At 37.0% G+C, this 19,426-nt stretch overlaps 1 protein-coding gene across 2 annotated transcripts in view; it reads right to left on the bottom strand.

Annotated features, from left to right (window-relative positions):
• DNAAF4 (dynein axonemal assembly factor 4) overlaps nt 1–19,426 on the bottom strand; it is a 79,102-nt gene that overhangs the window by 40,837 nt on the left and 18,839 nt on the right. For both annotated transcript variants that reach the window (XM_036844356.1, XM_036844357.1), the window contains exon 4: nt 2,356–2,587. In XM_036844356.1, coding sequence (XP_036700251.1) covers nt 2,356–2,587 — 232 coding nt within the window. The remainder of the gene's footprint in view (nt 1–2,355; nt 2,588–19,426) is intronic.

The raw sequence follows: 19,426 nt of genomic DNA, 5'->3' as shown, positions 1-19,426 counted from the left end.
AGTGCTAATGCACTTTTTGGCAAAGATCTTCATCTTAGGTAGAAAAAGGAAAGGGGGAGCAAGCAGAAAGGAACTGGGGACACTTACCTCAGAAAAGTAATACTTTTCTATAAATCCTTAGTAGGTTTCTTCTTGCATTTCAAGAGCCAGAACTGTGTCACTTGCCTACATACAGTTACAGGAGAGTCTGGGGAAGTAAATTTTGTTTTCCCTTTTTTTCCTAACTAATTTAAAATTACTTTGTAAAAATGAGTCACTGTGCTTTGATCCTTATTTTTTCATTTTATAATAAAAAATTTCAAATATGTACAAAAGTAGGATAGAATAATCACCATCATGCATTCATGACATGACTTCAATTATCAACTCATGGCGAATACCATTTCATCTTTACCTCTATCCATTTTCACATACCATATTATTTTGAAGCAAATCTCAGACATCATATTTACCTATAAATATTTCAGTAGGCATCTCTACAACTTGAGGACTTTATAAACCTAACTACAATACCATTATCACATCTAAAGAAAAAAAATGTAATTATTCCTTAATTTCTTCAAATATCCAATTAATACTCAAACTTCCAAGAGGTAAGTTTTTTAGCTGGACACATTTCTTCTGTCCCCCACCCCCAAATCATGATTCTATTGTTGAGTAGGCAATCTACAGCACCCGCCACACCATTTGTATTCAGTATACTATAAAAGTAGCTTGTCTCAAGAACTATTCTGGGGCAAATAATACAATATTCTTTCTATAGTTAAAAATGCTATCAAATGAGCATTTTTAGTTAAAGGTGGCATTAAAACAGTAGCATTAGACTTTTTAGGAGCAGCCAAGTTTTCCTCTTTAAGAGGTCTAACTTTACTGACCAATGAGACATTTGTCAATTTTTTAAAGCAGTTACTCACAAATCCCGGCTAACTGAAGTTATTTGTATCTACAACATCTTATGTTCCTTAGGCACTGGCCACAAGTTAAGTCATATTTGTATATTCCATAACTCCTAGTACAGAGGAGACACTGAGTAAATGAATATTTGTTAAATGCATGGACGAGATGGAAGAAAGTAACCAAAGCCTACTAAAGGATGCTACCAGGCATCCATAATGATACTACTGAAATAAGGAAAAAAGGACTTCTAGAGTAAAAAATCCAAAAAAAGCTGATTTATACATCTTTTTCCTCCACCATGTTTAATTTCCCTTGTATCCTTGGATGAATTTTTTTTAAACATCTTCAGGATATCTCTTATATACAAAAGTTTGTTTGGGTTCCACCAGTGTTTTAAAACATCCAATTTGTTTAGAAGTAATTGAAATTAGGAAGGAAATGCTTTCAAATACTCCAGTTGTATCAGTATTTTGTTGAAATGGCATTAAAGAAGGAGATAGTGTAGTAGTTAACTTGCATGTCAATATTAAACCACAAAAATATATAAATTTAATAAAGCTACTGCTTAATATTTACTCTAAATGACTTTTTAACATGCTAAACCTCACTGTTAAAGTAGTAAAGACATATAGCCTTTGAAAAGAACATAGGTTTCAGAATCAGATCTGGGTTCAAATCCCATAGGTTTGCTTACTGGGTAGTTGTTTATCCTTTCAAAGCACCTACTTCCTTTAAAATAAGAATAACAGCACTTACCCCAAAGTGCTGTTGTGAGGATTGAGTGATACAATCAATAAAATTACCTGGCATATAGTAATCACCCAAGAAACGTTAATTGTCACTATTATGTAAGTGATTTAACTGCAAAATGTTCCATTTACTAAACATAAATAAACCCAAAACAAAGTTTAACATTCTAAAATCAGATAAAAAGAAACTCTTAGCTTTCAATAAAGAAAAATGTCCTCTCACCTATTTTTGAATACACCAGAATCAAAGGCCAGAAGAGTTCTTGTCTGCTTACAACAAAGTTTGCTTAACAGTACTCATTTTTCTGAGTTACGTGAGGAAAAGGTCTTTTAATGAAATTCCTATTTTCTTATCTCTAAAGAAATAAGTGAATGCTCCTGGTACTGCTAATTCACTCCAAGTCTTACTGCACTTGAGTTAAACACATATTTAACAACACCTGCATAAATTTCTAAAGGAAGCACATGAGTAAAAACAATATTGAATCTTTGCTCATTTTATTATGAAAACTTCACTACTTCCTAGAAGAAGAAATAAGTCTTTCACCTCAGTCTTTGTATTGTAGTAATTCATATACCAAAATAATGACCTAATACTGTGGATAAATTCATTCACACACACACACACACACACACACACACACACTCTGACATATATACTTCACTAACAGGACTCACTTTCCCAGAAAATATTAAGTAATCATTGTACCTTTTGTGACAAGATTTCTAGATACTGAATTCCTAGTAAGACCTTTATGTTTTAATTTTTTTCTCTCTTCTTCAATTTGCTTTTCTTGTTGATATAATTTTTCTTCTCTCTGAATTATTTTATGTTCTTCAGCTTTTCTTTGACGTTCTTTCCAGGCTTCCAATTCTTTAGTTGCTTTTATCCGTTCATTTTCTTTCATATCTTCTATTCTTTTCCTCTCTTCTTCTTCAATCTGAAAAAATTAAAATTACCAAATCTTTTAAAACATACAAAAAGCAATATTTTAAAAATAAGAAATTCATTATAGTAATTAGTTATTTTTACCTCTAAACACTTGTCATTAAATCTGCAGCAATAGTTAGCAGTGAATAAAGAATTAAAATGGGAACAGTAAATGATTTAGCAGAATGCTCAATGATATGGTGTCACTGAACAAAGGTCTTAGTTCCAGATCTACCATTAACTATTGATATGTTCTTGGGCAGTCACTTTCTCTAGCCTCAGTTTACTTGCATGTAAAATGTGGACAGGCATTCAATTAGATGATATCTAAGGGCTTGGTTAATAAAAAAAAAAAAAAAAAGGAAGAATTTATTACTCTGAAAGTTAAGTCACTTGTCCCAAAATCTTTACACACACACAAAAACATATATGCAAACATTCGCCTTTCTACTAATGCCAGTCTTACCTTGTCTTAAGACTGAAGTTGTGCCGACCTTCACCTGAGGAATGAGGGAATAATAAGAAGGGAATAGGAAGGAGGAACTAGGGAGTTCGTCTCTGGTGGGTGGAAATGTTTGAACTTTGAATCCTGCTGTCAACTATGTTTGCAATAGCAGTTATTTGACATTTCCACATGAAAAGCTAAATATCAGATGAATCTGAAAGCAATACATTGCTCAGTTGTGTGCCAATTTTTCTCCCTTTCACAAACTTCCCTCATATGGGCAAGAAAAAAAAATCCCTGTGAAACAGAGTAACTGGTTATTATATATGGTTGACTCCATGTACCTAACCTTCCTATGGTAACAAAAATTTCTCACCTCTATCCTCCAGAGAAGCAGTGTCTAACAGAACTTTTTTTAATGGTAGTAATGTTCTGTACTATCCAATACATTAGCCACTAGTCACACATGGCTAATGAAGCGCTTAAAATGGGGCTAGTGTGACTGAGGAACTGAATTGGTAATTTTATTTATGTTTCATTAATGTAAATTTAAATTAATTTATTTTTAAATAGGACATCTGACACAGCTCTAGAATGACATGCTGGGAAAAAGTTTCCTAAAGGCTGAATTATTTTAGGATATAGAATTAACATTATAGGTATGAAAACCGTGCACTGAAGAGGTACTCTATAATATTTGGACGAGTTAATACCCTCTTCTGGAGACTATTTATTTTCTTATTATACCATGAAACATTTATTTTAAAATAAATTTCACAGATTACTAACAGGAGTTTCTTATAATCCCAGAATTGCACCTAAGGCCTAAACTAAGCACAAAAGATGCTAATTACTATATGTCCTAAATTCAGAGAGCCGCAGTGAGCCGCCAACAGGTTGGGCCAGAAAGCATCTGCACGTGGCAATGAACCAGCATTTAAATGCCTGATAATAGGCCATGATGAACAGTCAGTGTTAGCTAGAGGCAGCCACAACCTAAAAGAAGAAGATGACAACTTCCCCCAGTTTAGTAATATGTTTGCCTTTTTCCCCTCCTTCCTCTGTTCCCCAACACATGGAAGGAGGAAAAAGTATGTGAAGAGTCAGAACGCCTTCACCCCTCATGATCTCTGTTAAGCAGAGTGAATTTTGAAAAGTTTTTAAAAATGCATAAGACTGAGTCTTACTTACCAAAAACAAGACTGTTCTTATAACCAAAAGTAACAAGAAAGTTCTTCTATTATGCCAAGATGTAGTTAAGGGCAATATGTGTGTGCACGCACGCACACATGTGTGCATATAAAGATATATGTATATGCAATTTATAATAGGCTATATTAGAAACACAAAAATAGTCCTCAGGGATTAATGAGGAAGAGGAAGGATTAAAAAAGGCTTCAAAGAGCAGCTGACAGAAGGAACTAGAATGAACAGAAAAACATGAAGAAGGTAATACCTTATGATTATGATAAAGGCAGACTACATACAGCAAAGAGAAACAGAGACAGACAAATGTTAAACAATCCTTGAAGGTCTTATTTTTTAAAAAACATGATAAGGGGAATATACCACTTAAAGGAGGAATGTGTAGTAATTCAGAAAGCTAGAAAAACAATCACCACACTGAAGGCACTGGATTTTAAGTGCTTTGTACTGCTCAAAAAGGGACGCCATATAGTATGGGATATTAGTTTAATACAGACAGCAAATATAAGTAACAGGAGAATAATGAGCAGCTCCTAAACGAAATTCCTGAAGAAAGGGAAATCTATAATTATTTTAATTTGGAATGAATCTCTGGTTTATCAGGCATTGTTCTTTTTAAACCAATCTCATTTATTACGTGTAAAAATAATAAATAAAATACTAGAAAACTGAATCAAGGAAAATTTTAAAATTATAATACATCTTGATCAATGATGTATTTCTTATCTATTGATATTAGGAAATCAAAAGAGAAAAATACGGCTTCCCTGGTGGCACAGTGGTTGAGAATCTGCCTGCCAATGCAGAGGACACGGGTTCGAGCCCTGGTCTGGAAAGATCCCACATGCCGCGGAGCAACTAGGTCCGTGAGCCACAACTACTGAGCCTGCGCGTCTGGAGCCTGTGCTCTGCAACGAGAGTCTGCGATAGTGAGAGGCCCGCGCACCGCGAGGAAGAGTGACCCCCGCTTGCCACAACTAGAGAAAGCCCTCGCACAGAAACGAAGACCCAACACAGCCAAAAATAAACAAATTAATTAATTAATTTAAAAAAAAAGAGAGAGAAAAATAATATGATCTCACTACTTCTCAAAATACCCTTGATACTAAGAAAAAAAATTTTTAGATCAATAACAGGACCTACACAATATTATGCTTCATGGTGAAGCATTAAAAATATTTCTAGTAAAGTCCCTAAGGCCAATATGCCTACTGCTTTACTATTTTCCTAGCGGGCATAACCTACACAACAGATTTTTTTTAATAAATAAATTTTTAAAATAAAAAAAAACTTTAAATAAGAAATACAAATATAGATTATGCAGAGATAGAACCATCATTATTTGCAAATAATATGGTAGACTACCTAAAAGAACACAAATAATAAACTGACAAACTATTAGAATGAAAAGGAGAGTTCAGCGAGGCAATCACATACAAGATCAACTTACACAAACTCTTATAACTAACTTTCCTACAATCTGGCAATATACAATTAGGAAATACAATGGAAAAAGTCATTTCATTAGTAACTGCCAGAAAAGCTTTTAAAATGCTACAAGTAAGCGTCACAAAATATGAGCCAGTCCTATATGTAAACTAAATAATTTTGCTGAGGGATATAAAATGTAAGTCTGAATAAATGGAGATAAATGCCACATTCCTGGAAGAAAATCTCAATATTTTAAATCTCAGTATTTTGATATTCTGCAAATTAATTTATAAGTCAATGTAAATCTAATCAAAATACCAAAAGAACTCTTAGGGAGCTTGATAAGTAACTGTGAAATTCATCCACAGCAGAAAACGTGCAGGTTTTATGGAGGCGTGAAGAGGTTGGCAATTCTCATCCATAAAGATCTAGACAAATTTATCAAAAACAACCAATTCAGGGCAGTGGGAATTAACCAAAGGCAGCCTGCAAATTGATAAGTGTTTATTCTAGAAGAACTGCTAAAGTTATAGGTAAGAACAGTGGGAGGCTCTGACCTTCTGCCTAAGGTTACTCCCAACCACCCACCTCCAGCCAGGATGACAAGACTGACATTTTTACCAACATGAAACTAGGAAAAAGAACCCAGCAGCTTTGTTAGCAAGAACGGTGGACTCATTTCAGGGTGGGGCAGTGAAAATCTGTGGCTTTGGTGGAGAAAAGTGGTAAACTTGGTGGGAATGAAGAGGGAAAACTGAGGTCTGAGGTTGAGGTCCTAGTTAGGGTAAGTGCCTGAGCAGTCAGAAAATTAAGAGAAAGATCATGTAAATTAGAGAGCCATAGAAGGTATGTAATAAGCTCACCATACACCCCTGGTTAAACAGCAAGCTATGCATTTCTGGGGGAGATCTAAGGAAGCCTGGCATAAAATAAAGCCAAGGGATACTTGAGAACTTGCTCTGTGAATGTACTTCCAAACCCACACATAGACCAATCAGCAAAGGGGTGGAAGCCTTTCAGGCTGAAGGTATTTACTACCTCTGCCCAAATCATTAGCTAACAAGTGAGTTACGCAGACACAGGGAAGACCCTTAAGGAAGCCAGTCCAAAAAACAAGAATTAAAAAACTCAGCAGAGACATCAGCAGTTGTATACCACAAGGGTGTCTAGACTGATCCCACAGTTAAAGTCCAGGCAAGTTACTAAAAAATAAACAATTAATTAAAACAGAACTCAGAATTACTATAATCTACTAATTAAAATGCCTAGCTTTCAACCAAAAATATATCAAGAAATAATTACTAAAGAATTCTCAAATTTGAAGAAAACATTACATACCTCAGAGAATTTCAAACCAAAGTAAAATAAATACAAAGAGATACACCTAGATACAACTTAGTCAAACTGCTAAGTAAATACAAAAGCCAAACAAAAACAGGGAAATCTTGAAAGCAGCAAGAAAAAAGGGACTCATCATGTACAGGGGAACAATAATACAATTAAAGGCTGATTCATCATTAGAAACAACGCAGGACAGAAGACAGTGAAATGACATATTCAAAGCACTGACCGAAAGAATCTAAAACTACAAGTTCTAGATCCAGCAAAACCATTCTTCATAAATGAAGACGAAATAAGCACATTCCAAGATAAACAAAAATTGAGACAAACTATTGCCCACAGACCTGTCCAACAAGATATACCAAAGAAAATCTTCAGGCAGAAAGGAAATGGCACTAAACACTAACTCTGATCTGTAAGTGGGAATGAAGAATATGGGAAATGGTAAATATATAGGTAAGTATAATCAACAACACAGGGACTTCCCTGGCGGTCCAGTGGTTAAGACTTCGTCTTCCAATGCAGGGTGTGCGGATTCAATCCCTGGTCGGAGAGCTAAGATCTCACATGCTTTGGAGCCAAAAAACCAAAACATAAAACAGAAGCAATATTGTAACAAATTCAAAAAAGACTTTAAAAAAAATGATCCACATCAAAAAATCTTAAAAAAAAAAAAGAATACAAATGGATGAACAAAGTCAGTGTTAACCTAAAGTAGATTATAGATTGTGGTAAATTAAAGGTGCATATGGCAACAATTAAAAACTTTCACAACCTAAAAAATATATACATATTGTAAAAATTATGTTTATTTATATTAGATTATATATATATACACACACATACATACACATAGACATGTAAATAGCTAAAAGGTCAACAAGGGAGCTCCAGTTTCAGCTCTGACATGTTAAGCAGTTGTCATTCCTATCCTTATAACAAAAAAAGACACACTGAAAACCAAGTTTTCTTGGACCCATCAGAGAAGTGAGTCACAGGGCAAACTGCTACCCTGAAACACAGAGATAAGTGTATCCAGAAAGACAAAAAGATCTGCTTGCCTATTGCAGAAGCAACTACAGCTGTAAACTGGTAGGAACACTTAAATGGTAATTTTGACAAAATGCTGGAGTCTGAGTGTGGCCCAGCATGACAGTGAGAAACTCAGGAGCCACAATCTTGGAGGGTGACCCCATATTTTTGTGAGCTTTACCATCAGAAACCCCACTAGGTTACCATGAATAAGAACTCTGGCAGAAAGGGGGGAAAAATAATCATTGTGAAATACAGAAATACCCCGAGTATTCTCCATAACAAAGATCTACTCTCCAGGAGAAAGGACCTTGTCAGAGCTAAAGGAATTCCCTTCCTGTTGGGGGAAGGGAATTCCTCCCACTCCAGTCCTCCCCAGCCGTCTGGTCCCACCTAAAGGGAGAAAAAAACACAGTCAACTGTCAGGGCTTCAGGAAAATACACGGGGAACACTGCAGCTGGGGAAGAGAATAAGAGCCAGGGGAGAAAAGCTGTTATCACTGGAGGAACACTTGTGAAGATCACAGGCCCAAGATACAGGCCCATGAAAAGACTGAGATTTAATGGCAAGATTATAGATTGTTTCCACTCCCTTACAATTTATTACCACACCAACAGGGTTCCAGGATAATGACAGTGGATTACAGAAGAAAGAGCTTATGACAAAGGCTCTCTCTGAGGATGAGTAGACAGAGAAGCCAAAAATCCCAAATTCAAAACAGAAGGGGGGGAAAAAAAAAAACCCAAAAAACCGAAAAAACACTAGAGGAATTTGAAGCCTCTGGTACCTGTTATGTACAGCTAACATAGCTAACATTAAACATAACCCAAAACCCAGTCAGAGTAAATAAATCTACTCACTAAAGGCATATTAACCTTAGTTTCTATTACCTGATACAATATGCCTAGTGTTCAACAAAAAATTGCAAGGCATGCCAAAGGCAAGATAAAACACATTGTAAAGAGACAAAGCAATCATCAGAACCAGACTCAGATACAACACAGATGTAAGAATTATTAGGCATGGAATTTAAAATAACTGTTTAATATGTTAAGGGTTCTAATGGGAAAAGAAGGTAACATGCAAAAATGCCCCCTAAGAATATCTTAAAGTTTTATCTCTGTGGCGACTTCCTTGGTGGTCCAGTGGTTAAGACCCTGGGCTTCTAATGCAGGGGTTGCATGTTCGATCCCTGGGCGGGGAACTAGGATCCCACATGCTGAGCAGAGCGGTCAAAAAAAAAAAGTTTTATCTCTGTAAACAAAGAATGTTGCCTGCCATTCTGGTAAACAAACAATGTTGTCCACCATCAAGCCATCAGCCACTGTAGATGCCCCAGTGGTGCACCCTGAGGGGAAATTAGGATGGAGAAAAACAGGATACTGGCCCTAGACAGTTAAGAAGCATTTCAAAGGAATAATTTCAATGAGCCCAGACTCTAGCATCTTCCCATACATAGAAAAGCACTAAAATCATTAACTTGAGATGTCTGTTTCTGTGCCTAGCAGTAATCTTTTGATGTTCAACTATATGTTTTTTGTTTTTTCATTTTTTCAGCAAAAACCCCTATATATCCTGGCTCATTCTTTACCTCTCTGGGACAGTTCCTCAGAGCTATCTGAGAGGCTGTTTCCAGGGCTACAGTCCTCAGTGAGGTCCTTGAATAACACACAGCCTAAAAATTGAGAGTTATGTTTTATCTTTTCAGTCAACATCTTCCACATGGAGCTATATATCATTCTAACAATGAGCTCCCTTAAGCTAAGAAAATTCAAGTATTAATTCAGTCTGAAGTTTAATAAATATAGTATTAAAATTTCTCTTGGAAAGCTATTAACTTCTGAAATTTAATTATTTAGTTGTTTGTTTATATTCTGTGGAAATGATAATCCAGTTAAAATAATACAGATATGTGTTCAAAGCTAAAATGTAACAAAATTGATTTTCATTTCAGTTCCCTTCTCTTCTCCCTACGAACTGTATCATGTCCCCCAAAATTTGTAATGTTGAAGCCCTCACGCTCAATGTGACAATATTTGGAGATAAGGCTTACATGGAGGTAATTAATGTCAAATGAGGTCATAAGAGTGGGGCCCTGATACAATAGGATTATTGTCCTTATGAGAAGTGACACCAGAGCACTTTCTGTCTCTCTCTGTCTACCATGTGAAGACACAGCAAGGACGCAGCCAGCTGCAAGCCAGAAAGAGAGGCCTCACCAGAGAACGAATTGGCCTGAACCTAGATACTGGACTTCCCAGCTTCCAGAACTGTGAGAAAATAAATTTCTGTTACTTAAGCCACACAGTCTGTGTTTTTTGCTTGTTATGTCAGCCCAAGCAGACTAGAAGATTTTCTTTTCCCTTTGGCAGATTTTCAAATAGGTGAAAGGTGGCCCAAAGATATCATTGAGAGTTATAAGGAGAGCCAATGGCTAATTAATTCACAAAGTAAAAAAGTCAAACTCATGAATAACTGAGAGGAACTTGTTAAAACTCTCCAGCAAATTTAGACATAAGTAAACTGAAAGGCAGAATAGCCTAACTAAATTGAAATCTGGACTTTCATATAAAGCATAAGAATTTGTAAGTGTCTTGGAAACTCCATGTGTAGACAAGGATAAGAGCAAACTCTTACTATAGTAGTTAGCTCTATCTGTCCTTGAACAAAAGTTATTACTTGATAGAAAATTCTTTGGTCTTACACTATATGATTTCACAATCCTGTCATGATTTGTTGGTATCTTTCAAAGATTCAGCTTTGGCTTACTGATGAAGAAATCCTTCTTAAGTCAGTACCTGGGTTTACTACACAGAGACATAGTACTGACATATTGACTGTCATATATGTTAAAATGCTTCTATTAAACTAGCCTTCAAATTCAAGGAACAAATCTGACAGAACTGAGGAACAGAAGAAAAATTGTTAGTTTTTTAAACCAGATTTTGACTAATGGAAATGAATTAATATACTCTTGTACCCTACTCTTCACCTTATCCTTGCTGTTCAATAGTAATCTTATTCATCTCTGATAACAGACTTTTGCAAACAATTTCCTTTTTGGAGGTGTCCAATTGAACTCAGCTACTTCCATCTCAAAAGACCTTGCTGTTGAGATAACAAGGAACCATCAACAACTTAAATCTCTCAACTTCTCTCTGAAACAAAAGTATTTCTTCTCCCACACTCTGTTCTTTCCAAGGCTAACAAAAACCTAATCAGTATTATAAATGTGTGACCCTATACTATCCATCTCTTTTCCGTAACAGTATTTCCATAATACATATACTAGCCACTTGAACAACTCAACTGGTACTCAAGCTTAACTCCATAAAGTGTGGACCACTTACTTCCATATACAGAGCATTAAAAATATATATATTGCCCTAAAATTATCTACTTATAAACCTTCAGTGACTTCCCAAGAAGCTGATTAGGGTCTAGATTCAGGGACCTAGGGAAAGTAGTGAAAGAAGACTGACTGTCCTGCACTCAAGTTGTAAGAGCTCTGAGAAACTGCCCACAGACTTTCTCTGAGCTCTGTGAGGCAAGGGGACATAGGAAATAAAAAAAGATTTTAATCACACCTCTGGAAAAGATGAAAAAGCTTATAGTCAGCAAAAAAGTGGATATGTATGATTGTTGAAAGTTTATTTCTGCACAGATGCTGTGAATTTGGGATATATTTACACAAAACGTAAGTAGGTCAGTAGACTTGACAAAGTGTAAATATAAGAAAGTGTCAAAGATACTGCCTTTTCTCATGATACCATGCTAACGGCTAAAGTTAATTTCTCATATGTTTGGAAATTTGGTAGATGTACATAGAATTTTAGTAATTCCTGTTAGAACAAAAAGAAATTAAAAGTCTAAAAAATAATCATAGGAAGATAAGCACTGTTCCTTTTTCAAAAATAAATGTTTTGTTATTAGGGAAAACATATGTTTATTATTGGGAATACATAAAAAATTCAAAAAAAACAAAAGAAAAACAATACTAGTGATCTTAACCCCCATTCATTTTCTATACGTTTTTAATTATAAAAATAAGATTTTATGTAATGACCTTTTTCAAATCGTCAGAAAACAAATGGATATGCTACCATATTAACTGAAATAGAAAAGCCAATCTTCAAATTCAAATGTAACTACAAGGGACCCAGAATAACCAAAATTATCTTGAAAAAAACAAAGTTGGAAGGCTCATACTTCCTAATTTCAAAATACATTACAAAGCTACAGTAATCAAGAAAGGGTGGTACTGACATAAGGACAGACATATAGACCAATGCAATAAAATTGACAGTCCAGAAATAAACTCACACATCTATGAGCTGACTGATTTTTGATAAGGCTTTTTAACAAATGGTGCTGGAACAAATGAATATCCACATGCCAAAGAATGAGACAGGACCCATACTGCACATCATATACAAAAGTTAGCTAAAAATGGATCAACAACCTAAATATAAGAAGTAAAACCATAAAACTCTTAGAAGAACACATAGGGTAACTCTTCATGACCTTGGATTTGTCAACAGATTTTTAGATATGACTGACACCAAAAGCACAAGCAACAAAAGAAAAAAATAAACAAATTGGACTCTGTGCAAATTTAAAACTTTTGTGTACCAATGGACACTATCAAAGTGAAAATATAATGTACAAAGTAGGAGAAAATATTTGAAAGTCATTTACCTAATAAGGGTCTAGTATCTGGAATATATAAAGAACTCTTACAACTCAACAACAAAAAGACAAATATTCCAATTTAAAAATGGACAAAGGACTTGAATAGACATTTCTCCAAATAAGATATACAAATGGCCAAGACACACATGAAAAGATGCTCAACATCACTAGTGTCAGGGAAATGCAAATCAAAACCACGTTGAGATACCAATTCACACCCAATAGGATGACTATAATCAACAAAATGGAAAATAACAAGTGTTGACAAGGATGTAAGAAACTGGAATCATCATATATTGCTGGAAGGAATGTAAAAGGTGCACCCATTATGAAAAATTATTTGGTGGTTCCTCAAAAAATTAAACATACAATTACAAATGACCCAGCAATTCCATTCCTAGGTTTATTCACAAAAGAATTGAAAACAGGTACTCAAACAAATACTTGTAAGTGAATGTTAACAGTAGCACTATTCACAATAGCCAAAAGATGAAAAGAACCTAAATTTCCACCAACTGATGAATGGATAAACAAATTGTGGTATACGCATGCAATGGAATATTGTTCAGCCATAAAAACGAATGAAGGTCTCAGATATGTTACAACATGGATAAATCCTACAAACATTATACTAAGTGAAAGACAGCAGGCACCAAAGGCCGTATATTGTATGTGAAATGTCCAGAATAGGCAAATTCATAGAGACAGAAAGTATATTAGGGATTTTAAGGGACTAAAGGGAGGGAAGAGTGGGGAGTGACTGCTAATGGGTATGGGGTACCTTTTGGAGGTGATGAAAATATTCCAGAATTAGATAGTCATGATGGTTGTATAACCTGTGAATAAACTAAAAGCCAAAGAATTGTACACTTTATTTTTTTTTATGTGTATGTGTGTGTGTATATATATGTACACAAGCACACACACACACACAATGGAATATTATTCAGCCTTAAAAAAGAAGGAAATCCTGAATCATACATATGTGGAATCTTAAAAGAAAAAGTCAGAATCACAGAAAGTTGAATGGTGGTGCCAGGGGCTGGGGGAGTGGGGGAAATGGGAACGTATTGGTAAAAGGGTACAAACTTTCAGCTATAAGATGAACAAGTGCTGAGGATCTAATGTATAGCATGGTAACTATAGTTGATAAACTGTACTACATAATTGAAAGTTGTTAAGAGGGTAGATCTTAAGGATTCACATTAAAAAAAAAAAAAAGGGTAGCTATGTTAAGTGATAGATGTGTTAATGAACTTGACTATGGGATTCCTTCCACTATATAAACGTGTATCAAATCTTCACATTGTACACTTTAAATATACAATTTTATTTGTCAATTATACCTCAATAACTGGAAAAAAATAGCTTAAAAATAAAAAGTTACCATGGCAGCAGTTTGAAGAAGAACCTGAGTTCACCTCCTTCAATAAACATACCAAAATTACAACTATTTACAGAGCAATTATGGATGAGAAAGGACCTAAAGACTAACAGAAAAGATTTTCTACAACTAAAAATATATAGAAGGAACCATGAGACAGGTAGAAGGGGTGGAGACCTATGGTCAAGACCCACACCTCCAGCAGGCAACCCACAAACACGAGGATAAACACAGTTGCAAATGTTCTTCCCAAGGAGAGAAGGGTCCAAATCCACATCAGGTTCCCTAGCCCAAGGGTCCTGCACCACAAAGACAAGCCCCCAGAACATGATGCTTTGACGGCCAGTGGGGATTTTGCGCAGGAGAGCCGGAGAGCTGTAGGAAACAGACTCTACTCTTAAAGGGACTATGCAAAATTTCACACACTCCAAGACTTAGCAGAGGCAATAATGTGAAAAGAGCTTAGGTCAGACCCACTTGCTGATATTGGAAAGCCTTCCAGAGAGCCAGGAAGCAACTTGGACTCCTCCTGGAGATAAAGACATGGGCAGCAGCCATTCTGGGGAGCTTGTTCTACCATGAGAACACTGGTGCTGGTAACATTTTGGAGTCCTCCCTCTAGTTTATTATTGCAGGAGGCTTACCTGTCCACCAGTCTATCAGCACCAGTACCAGGACACCTAAGGTCAAGCAGCCAACTGCACAGGAGACCTAGCTTTCCCCACTAGTGGGCGGGTACCAGCCTTGGCTCCAAAGCCTCCCAGCCAGCCACCTTAGGATCTGGTCCCACCCACCCGTGGGCTGACACAAGACCCAGGATCCCCCAGGATTCACCCCCACCTTCCAGCAGGCGGCACCAATCCTAAGACACCTAGGCTCTGTAGCCAGCTGCTCCAGGATGCCCTGCCCACAGACAGCCTTGCTGGGACCTGGCCCCACTCAGGCTGGCACAAACCCCAGGACAGCCCAAGCCATGCATCCAACCATGCCAAGACCCAGCTCTGCCCATAATCAGCTGACTGCCGCCTCATGAGGAAGGGCCTAGCAGCCTACAGGGACAGAGGCCAACCCTCTCTACCAGCATGCCCACAGTAATTGGCCCTGCCACAATAGAAGGGCCCACTTAGTCACATAGGGGGCACCCCTAGATCATATAGCTATGGTGACACAAGGGGAGTATGTTGCTGAGCCCCATAGAATGTCTTTTATTTTATCTTTAATATTAATTAATTAATTAATTAATTTATTTGGCTGCATCAGGTCTTAGTTGCGGCAGGTAGGAATCTTCATTGCTGTGTGTGGGATATTTGTTGCAGCATGCAGGATCTTTAGTTGCAGCATGTGGGATTTAGTTACCTGACCAGGGATCGAACCCAGGCCCTGTGCATTGGGAGCACAGAGTCTTAACCACTGGACCACCAGGGAAGTCCCAGGACATCTTTTACACAAGCCCACTTCTCCATGATCGGGAAATATAAATGACCTACTTAATAAGTCCCCTACATACGAACCTTCAAGTTGAGAACTTTCAAAGATGCGAACATGCGTTCGCATGTCCAACCATGTGAGTTAGTTCACATGCCTGGCGTACATTGTCACATGCGTGCATACGCTACAGTGGTTGTGTTTTTGTGTACTTAACTGTACACTACTGTATAGAATACAGCACTGTACAGTATCTTTATTTCAAGCCCAGGATGTCTAAAAGCAAGCGTAAAAGCAGCGGTGATGACAAAAAAGCAGTGGCCCAGAGAAAGTACAAAGAGAGACAAGAGGAAGAAGAAGTAACTGAAGAACTGAAGAGATTCACGATGCAAGAAATGGCAAGGGGATTTTCTTAATTTGAGGAGGCACTGTTAGTTTTTGAGGCACAGGACCTGAATGTAGAACAGTACACAAAGGTTGCAGCAGCTGTTCAGAATGCAATCCAGTGCCACCATGTCATCTATGACGAGAAAAAAAAGAGCTACTACCCAGAAATCACTGGAACCTTTTTTCAAGAGAGTAGATAGAATTGAATCCAGCAAAGAACCAGAACCTCTGCCATCAATGTCAGGCGTGAGTGAAATTGCAGCTTGCCCTCCGTCTCCTATTGCTGACGATCCTTTACCTCCATCATCTCCCACCTCCTCTCCCTCCTCCAGTCAGTAACTCTTCTTTCCTGTTCACTCGATGCCAGCCCCTGTATGCCAGCTGTTGTACTGTACTACTGTACTTTTCAAGGTACTGTATGGTAAGATTAAAAATGTTTTCTTTATTTTTCTTTTTTGTTTTTTATATATTATTTGTGTGAAAAGTATTATAAACCTATTACAGTACAGTACTATATAGCCAATTGTGTTAGTTGGGTACCTAGGCTAACTTTGTTGGTCTTACGAAAAAATTGGACTTATGAACACGCTCTCAGAATGGAACTCGTTTGTATGTAGGGAACCTACTGTAAACACAAAGAATTAGGCAAAATGCAGCAACAAAGGACATGTTCCAAACAAAGGAACAAGATAAACTCCAGAAGTAGAACTATGCAAAGTGAAGACAAACAATCTACCCAATAAAGGATTTAAGGTAATGATCATAAAGATGCTCAATGAACTTAGGAGAAGAATGAATGACCATAGTGAGAAGTTTAACAAAGAGCCAGAAAATATAAAGAAGAACCAAACAGAGCTGATGTGTACAATAACTGAAATAAAAAATACACTAGAAGGAATCAACAGTAGATTATATGATACAGAGGAATGGATCATCGAACTGGAAGACAAAGTAGTAGAAATCACCGAAGCTGAACAGAAAAAAGAATTTTAAAAAAATGAGGACAGTCTAAAACACCTCTAGTACAACAAGCATACAAACAATCGCCTTATAGAGGTCCCAGATGGAGAAGAGAGAGAGAAGGGGGCAGAGTACTTATTTGAAGTGATAATGGCTGAAAATTTCCCTATCCTGGGAAAGGAAACAGACATCCAGGTCTATGGAGCACAGACTCCTAAATAATATCAGTCTGACGAGGTCCACACCAAGCCACACTGTAATTAATTGGCAAAAATTAAAGATAAAGAGAGAATCTTGGGCTTCCCTGGTGGCGCAGTGGTTGAGAGTCTGCCTGCCAATGCAGGGGACATGGGTTCGAGCCCTGGTCTGGGAGGATCCCACATGCCGCGGAGCAACTGGGCCCGTGAGCCACAAATTACTGAGCCTGCGCGTCTGGGCCTGTGCTCCACAACAAGAGAGGCCGCGATAGTGAGAGGCACGTGCACCGCTATGAGGAGTGGCCCCCGCTTGCCGCAACTAGAGAAAGCCCTCGCACAGAAACGAAGACCCAACACAGCCATAAATAAATTAATTAATTAATTTAAAAAAAAAAAAAAAAAAAAGAGAGAATCTTAAAAGCAACTAGTTACATACAAGGGAGCTCCCATAAGACTGTTAGATGACTTTTCAGTAGAAACTTCACAGGCCAGAAGGGAGTGGCATGATATATTTAAAGTGATGAAAGGGAAAGACCTACAACCAAGAATACATGGTAAGGCTATCATTCAGATTTGAAAGAGAGATACAGAGTTTTACACACAAGCAAAAGCAAAGAGTTCAGCACCACTAATCTGGCTTTACAAGAAATGTTAAAGGGACTTCTCTAAGCAAAAAAGAAAAGACCAGAACTAGAAATATGAGATTTATGAAAGAAAAAAAACCTCACTGGTAAAGGCAAATATACAGTAAAGGTAGTAGATCAACCACTTATAAAGCTGGTAGAAAGGTTAAAAGACAAAAGTAGTAAAATCATCTATATCCACAATAGATAGTTACAGGATACACAAAACAAAAAGATGTAAAAGATAATGTCAAAAGCATTAAATGTGGGGGGAGGGAGAGCTAAAAACAATCACATACATATACAGGTTACTATATATAACCTCATGGTAACCACAAACCAAAAATCTATAATAGAAACACAAAAAAGGGAAAGGAATCCAAACATAACACTAAAGAAAGACATCAAATCACAAGGGAAGAGAGCAAATGAATAAGAAAGGAACAAAAAATAACTACAGGGACTTCCCTGGAGGCACTGTGGTTAAGAATCCGCTTGCCAATGCAGGGGACACGTGTTTGACTCCTGGTCCGGGAAGATCCCACATGCTGCAGAGCAATTAAGCCCGTGTGCCACAGCTACTGAGTCTGCGCTCTAGAGCCCGCGAGCCACAATTATTGAGCCCGCCTGCCACAACTACTGAAGCCCGTGCACCTAGAGCCCGTGCTCCGCAACAAGAGAAGCCACCACAATGAGAAGTCCGCGCACCACAACGAAGAGTAGTCCCCACTCGCTGCAACTAGAGAAAGTCCACGCACAGCAACGAACACCTAACACAGCCAAAAATAAATAAATAAATTTTTAAAAAGAACTACAAAAACAACCCCAAAACTATTAATAAAATGGCAATAAGTACATACCTATCAATAGTAACTTTAGATGTAAATGAACTAAATGCACCAATCAAAGGGCACAGAGTGGCTGAATATGTACAAAAACAAAACCCATCTATATGCTGCCAACAAGAGATTCACTTCATAGCTAAAAACAGACTGAAAGTGAGGGAATGGAAAAGGGTATTTCATGCAAATAGAAATGGAAAGAAAGCTGGGGTACCAAAACTTATATCAGACAAAATAGACTTTAAAACAAAGACTGTAACAAGAGATGAAGAAGAACTTTACATAATGATAAAGGAATCAATCCAACAAGAAAATATAACCATTGTAAATATATGTTCACTCAACATAGGAGCACCTAAATACATAAAGCAAATATGAACAAACATAAAGGGAAAAACTGACATTAACACAGTAAAAGTAGCATATTTCAACACCCCACTTAAATCAATAGATCATTCAGACAAACAAAAAAAATCAATAAGGAAACACTGGCCTTAAATAACACATTAGATCAGATGGACTTAATAGATATATATTTATACATAGAACATTTCATCCAAAAACAGCAGAATAAACATTTCAAGTACACATGGAACATTTTCCAGGACAGATCACATGCTAGGCTACAAAACAGGTCTGAATAAATTTAAGAAGACTGAAATCATATCAGTCATCTTTTCTGACCACAACACTATGAAGCTAGAAGTCAACTATAAAAAATAAACTGCAAGAAACACAAACATACGGAGGCTAAACAATATGCTATTGAACAAACAATGGGTCACTGAAGAAATCAAATGGGAAATCAAAAAATACCTGGAGACAAATGAAAACAGAAACACAATGATCCGAAATCTATGGTATGCAGCAAAAGCAGTTCAAA

This window comes from Balaenoptera musculus, chromosome 2 (genome assembly GCF_009873245.2).
Source record: "Balaenoptera musculus isolate JJ_BM4_2016_0621 chromosome 2, mBalMus1.pri.v3, whole genome shotgun sequence".
In the NCBI taxonomy this organism is placed as follows: Eukaryota; Metazoa; Chordata; class Mammalia; order Artiodactyla; family Balaenopteridae; genus Balaenoptera; species Balaenoptera musculus.
The sequence above is the reverse complement of the archived record's forward strand: the minus strand, read 5'-3'. Positions and strand labels throughout refer to the sequence as shown.